This window comes from Brachionichthys hirsutus, chromosome 20 (assembly GCF_040956055.1).
Source record: "Brachionichthys hirsutus isolate HB-005 chromosome 20, CSIRO-AGI_Bhir_v1, whole genome shotgun sequence".
NCBI classification, from domain to species: Eukaryota; Metazoa; Chordata; class Actinopteri; order Lophiiformes; family Brachionichthyidae; genus Brachionichthys; species Brachionichthys hirsutus.
The window spans coordinates 2,778,886-2,784,865 of record NC_090916.1 but is presented as its reverse complement, the minus strand read 5'-3'; the positions used below and the strand labels follow the sequence as shown (position 1 = coordinate 2,784,865).

Sequence of the window (5,980 nt, the reverse complement as noted above, 5' to 3'; positions counted from 1 at the left end):
GGGAACTGGTATGTGGAGACTTTTATTTTATTTTACTAAACGCTCTACAGCAGGGGCGTCAATGTCAAATGGACAGAGGGCCAAATAAAAATGTAGCTACAAGCCGAGGGCCGGACTGATCGAATGCTCATTGATACATTTTAAAATGATCGCATATAGTCAAGATGCTCTTTTAGATTGATGGACAACTGGTCTGTTTGCTCGGCAACGGTGTTTCTGCTCAGGCTCACGTTTAAAAAGAGTTGCTTTTTTTCTGGGCAAACTTCGTCACAAACTTTAAGCATACAGTTTGTGATTTGGCTTTTTTGAACAGAACCTGTTGAGATTTGAGGTCTCGTTTTAATTCCTCAACCTTCTGTAGCCTTTGTTCCGTGTCCATATTCTTGTTTTTATCCGCGCGTTTCATTTCATAATGTCGTCTCAGATTATACTCTTTCAGTACCGCCGCACTTACATGGTCTTTATAACCAGTTCTCAGTGTCCACCTTCCGTTCTGCCATTTTTGATGGGTATCTGAAAGCTAACTTTACAAAGAGGTGAGGACAAACGATTCCTTCCTGCTTTCTATCCTAAAACAAATGAAAGGTAACCAGTCTGTAAAGCTTGTAAATGTCACAATTATTTCAACTTAAAAATGCTCTGATTAAGTCTTCTATTGAAATACATGCAAATGTGCTGCCAAGCAGGCTCGTATCATGTGTTGTGTATTGTGGGAGGATCCTTTCAAGGCAAAGGTCTCTCAGCAGTTGTGTTTTTGCAGCTGGAGAAATTGCTCACAGGTAGTCCACAGCCTTTTTCTGCTGCATCGGATCAGAAGTATTGGTCGACCGTTAGCCATGTCGAACACCTCGGATCGTCGCCCTTTCCTGTTTCTGGAGAACTTCATCGGAGGGAAGTTTGTGCCTTGTCGAAGTCACATCGACTCCTATGACCCTTCCACCGGAGAGGTGTACTGCAAAGTACCCGACAGTGGCGAGGAGGAGGTGGGACACCAAATATGAGTTCAGGATTTTTATAATGTTGAGTCGTGCTTTTGGTATGTGCTCTTTAATTATGTAAAAGAGTAATACATTTAAAGTCTTTAATGTTGGGATTTTTCACACCGGCACGAATGCAGCTCCTCTCAGTGCTTTTGATTTGTTTTTTCCTTATTAATGCTTTTGTTAAAATCTGTTCCAGCATGAATTTCTGCAACTTGGCAGGGTTCGTCTTTAAAAAAAAAAGCATTTTCTTTTGCATTCCATTACAAATTTTGAACAGGCTGCGTAAAAGTTGTCGCCCATTTACGAGAGTTTGAAATCAGAAGCATGAACCTTTGCCCCTTTCAAAGTCAGCTCTCGGGCAATCATTAAACACATGTCAATAAACAAGTGTTTTCTGCAGTCACTGCCAATGAGCTTCTATTCAGGCGCTCTTTGTACAGGGTTGTGGCCTCAGTTGGCTAGAAGGTGCGAATTAAAGCAAATCATTTTTCATTCCAAACTTTTAATCTGAAGGAGAGGTGAAGGAATCTGATGCTTCACAATAATAATAGGGAAAATGGTTTTACATAAAAAAACAAAAAAAAGATTTGTCCTTGGGAACCGCTGACGTAGCGTGAGCATCACCTTAAAGCCGGGGCAGGATCCGACCTCGGTGCTTTTACTGCCTCCAGGTGCAGGCAGCGGTGGCGGCGGCTAAAGAGGCCTTCCCGGGCTGGTCAGAACGGAGCCCACAGCAGCGAGCGCAGGTCCTCAACAAGCTGGCTGACCTGATGGAGGCCCGACTGGAGGAGTTCGCCCAAGCCGAGTCCAAAGACCAAGGTCTTGCTCAATTGCTGTTTTAACATTTTCAGCCGGATAGAGTAGGTGGGTCAGGTGTATTATAAACAAGGGGTGTGACACCATACACATTCATTCATTCATTCTTTTTCCCGACCCCCGGACAACCTGCCAGGTCATCGTAGGGCACACCATACACACCCACTTGAGTATCAGTTGGAGCCAAAATGTTAAAACATCTGAATTAATTTCTGTGAAAGTTTAAAAAATAGCAGATCTATCATCCAAATATAATAAAATGTTCTTTTATTGCCAGTTGGGAAATATGTTTTATCAGTTTTAAGGTTTTCCCTCCTACTGTACTTACTGCCGCACACATTCAACAGTGATTGCACAGATGGCAACAGATTACACAGGCCTTGTGACCACTTTAGGAATGGCGTGATAAATGGTGACGTAACATGCTGCATGTGGGCAGGAATGGATGATGGTATCGGATCAGCTTGCACGTGAGGTTGAGCTGCTCGACTCCCTAAACTCTGAGTCTGTGTAGGAAACACATCGCGTGAGGTCTGGCGCTCAGACTTTGAACATAATCCAAAAGATTCAGAACAATTTGACAAATATATATATATATCTGCAGATGATATTATTAGAAGCCTTTTTTTTCAGCACTCGAAGTAATATTCATCAGTGCAGATTAGCATCTGAATGTTTCTGTATTTTAGCGATTATTTCTTTATGTTATGCCACAGTGGAGATTTAGTTATTTTCTGGCTTGTACCAGAAGTGGGAATCAATACAGAGGAAGATAAGAGGCAGAGGCAGACATGAGGTCATTACTCTGAACTCTAATACTCATTCTGTGTATTAGATTTCATTTATTCCGAAGGTGATTATGTCCACGTAAGAAAGAATGAATATCAACGTCAATTTCATGGCAACTTTCTAATTTCTTACACACAGCGTAACTTGAATTTAAGTCCTTTCTGAGGCACAAGCAAAATGGTAACCACACTACCGAAATGTATGCATGTAGTTATCCTGAGGTCTGTTGATAGTCAGAAAAACAATGAAACTAACTCACAGTTGTTTGTTATTAAGGCTGCTTTGACATGTTAATAGCGCTGTAACAAACCCAAGACCCCGGCTTCTGCACAATGTATTGTGTGGCTGTTCACGTTGAATTAACATGAAATCTTTGTTGTAATATTGCAGGTAAAACCATAACATTTGCACGAACGGTGGACATCCCTCGATCCGTGTACAACTTCCGCTTCTTTGCATCCTCGGTGCTGCACCACGTTACCGAATGCTCCCAGATGGACCACATGGGCTGCCTGAACTACACCATCCGCTGCCCTGTGGGAGTGGGTAAGAGCTCTGTGTGTTTCTTTAAAAAAAAAAAAAAATCTCAGTTGCCTTTTGTCGTTTGAGCTTTTAGATTGTGTTTCTATGTGTTCTGTGTGCAGCTGGTTTGATCAGCCCCTGGAATCTCCCTTTGTACCTGCTGACCTGGAAGATTGCACCTGCGATTGCAGCAGGCAACACAGTGGTGGCCAAACCCAGTGAGATGACCTCAGTGACGGCCTGGATGATGTGCGAGTTGATGGAGCAGGCTGGTAGGACTACAGCACCCATGATGCAATAGCTGGAGGGATGCACTTATGGATGCATGAACCTACCTGTCTCTGCAGGTGTGCCACCAGGAGTGGTCAACATTGTGTTTGGACTTGGCCCGAGAGCAGGCAACGCACTCGTTGGTCATCCTGACGTCCCACTGATTTCCTTCACTGGCTCCACTGCGACTGCCCAACTCATCACAGAGCGGAGCGCTCCCTATTGTAAGAAGCTCTCATTGGAGCTGGGCGGTAAAAACCCCGCCCTCATTTTCGCTGATGCTGACCTGGACCAGTGCATCCAGACCACGGTGCGATCCAGCTTCTCCAATCAGGTGAGGAAAGCGTGCAGTTAAGATTTTCTTCCTTGATTTATTTAATTACTGTTTCAATATTGCTTAAATATTTTTTTTGTATGTGTGTTTTTGATAGAATTTACATTCTTGTGAGGGTTTCAAAGCATGCAGGAAAGCCAAAGGCCTCAAAAGGTCAACTCAAAAATCATATTTTATATAGGTAATCTAAAACTTTGTGGATATTCCAACCAAATCAATCTCATGATTTAGCGAGTTGAAATTCATCCAGTTAGTTGTAGTTTGTCTGTTAAGATATGTAAGCTTTTTCTTTAGGCACATCTTAAAAACCTAAAAAACAGTCATATTACATTATTAAATTGAGTTTTTCTATGTTTACCTGCTCATTTTTAACCGCTTGTCCGGATCGGGGTCGCGGGGGCAGCAGTTGGAGCAGGGAAGCCCAGATACTCCTCTCCCAGTCTCATCCACCAACTCCTCTGGGGGGTGTACGCCGCTCCAGTGTGTGTGTGTCACTGTTCAATGAGGCCAGTTGGACCAAGTCATCTGTCAGAATGATAAGGCCGCCAAACCTGACATCCGCCGTCACGTAGCTGCGCCAAGGGATTCTGTACGATCTCTGGTGTCCTCGTACCGACTCCAGCAAAACGCAACCCCTCCACCGCAGTAAGGTGGCTGTTGACGGAGAGGAGTTTATCTATATATTAACATTTCAATTATTAATAAGTTTGATTTAAACATAAGTTTGATTTGTTCCTTTTCTCATCGTTAATGTGACTGAATGGAAAACTGTCACTTCCCTGTGAAGAAGCGTTAATTGCTGTGCTTTCAGGATGCAGGGACATGATTTGTCCACACGGAGGCGATCACGATCCGTACTTTTTGTCATGGGTAGACAGGAAAACAATGACTTAAAGCAGTCAGTGCTTTCCATAAGAGTCCTCTATTTCCCCTCCCTTCTGTCTGACAGGGAGAAATCTGCCTGTGCACCAGTAGGATTTACGTAGAAAGGAGTATTTACTCTGAGTTCCTGGAGAGGTTCGTGGCTGCAGTTAAGAAGTGGAAGACGGGAGATCCATCGGACCCCAGCAGCAACAACGGAGCGCTCATCAGTAAAGAGCACCTGCAGAAGGTGATGACATGAGGTCCCAAATGCTCTGACAGATCAATTTACCATTTAGAAGTTGTTTGCAATTTTAAAAGTTGAAATCCCCACTTTCATTTAGAAAGTGTCTTGTGAATTAGATAAATGGAAATATGCTCTTTGACGTCTAGGTCAAAAGCTTCATAGCCCTCGCCAAATCTGAAGGAGGCGTTGTCCACTGTGGGGAAGGAGTTGACCAACTGGATCTCCCCGAGCGCAATGCTAATGGCTACTTTATGCCAGCCACCGTCATCTCTGGCATATCCGACAACTCCCGCGTCATGCAGGAGGAGATCTTCGGCCCTGTCACCTGCATCAGCCCCTTTGACACCGAGGATGAGGCTGTCTCCAGGGGCAACGGTGTACGTTACGGCCTGAGTGCCACTGTGTGGTCCCAGGATGTGGCAAAAGTTCACCAAGTGGCCAAGAGGTTACAAGCAGGTCTGGTGTGGACCAACTGCTGGCTAGTGAGAGATCTGAATCTGCCCTTCGGCGGGATGAAGGACTCTGGTGTAGGAAGGGAGGGAGGGAAGGATTCCTACCACTTCTTCACCGAGGTGAAGAGTGTCACCATCAAATATTGATAGAGGAGAGGGAGGCTTTTTTTTTATCCTGCTGAAATGTGCAGAAATAAATGAAGTTTTGTTGTTGGTAACATTTATCAACCTCTTTCAACAGCTCTGGCTCCGATTACTGGAACCTGTGATTATGTAACAAAATAAAGACAGGCAGAGATTCAACTGAAATATCTAATGAAGAGGAAATACTATGTCATAGTGCATCATATATTAAAGCATGAATAATGTCACTGATGTCTGCAGAATGAGGTCAGCATTTATGACTCGGTGTCAGTGACGGGTTGCAGGTCTCTTACAAGAGAATTGGTCTTGAGGGAGACGATGGTTGACTTTGGTGAGGATGAAGTCCGACTTTTTTTCAGGACTCTGCACCCTTCACGGTGTGTCACGGTGTTATTCGGTATGGCTGCACCGACCTGTTTATGTCATGCGTACCTTACTGAAGCAACACCCACTTGTTTTTAAGTCTGACCTTCTGATGTAGGAGGGGTGAATAAATGCCAGTTTTATTTGTGTTGCGTATTTGAATGAACTGCTTAAATGTCATCTGTCAAAATCAACTTGT

At 43.9% G+C, this 5,980-nt stretch overlaps 1 protein-coding gene across 1 annotated transcript; it reads left to right on the top strand.

Annotated features, from left to right (window-relative positions):
• Positions 1-836: 836 nt before the first annotated feature.
• aldh8a1 (aldehyde dehydrogenase 8 family, member A1) lies at positions 837-5,421 on the top strand. Its single transcript, XM_068753981.1, has 7 exons — positions 837-983; positions 1,655-1,802; positions 2,979-3,134; positions 3,233-3,382; positions 3,458-3,714; positions 4,664-4,825; positions 4,969-5,421. Exons 1-7 carry the CDS (start codon positions 837-839, stop codon positions 5,419-5,421), a joined length of 1,473 nt encoding a protein of 490 aa, XP_068610082.1.
• The last annotated feature ends 559 nt before the right edge of the window (positions 5,422-5,980 follow it).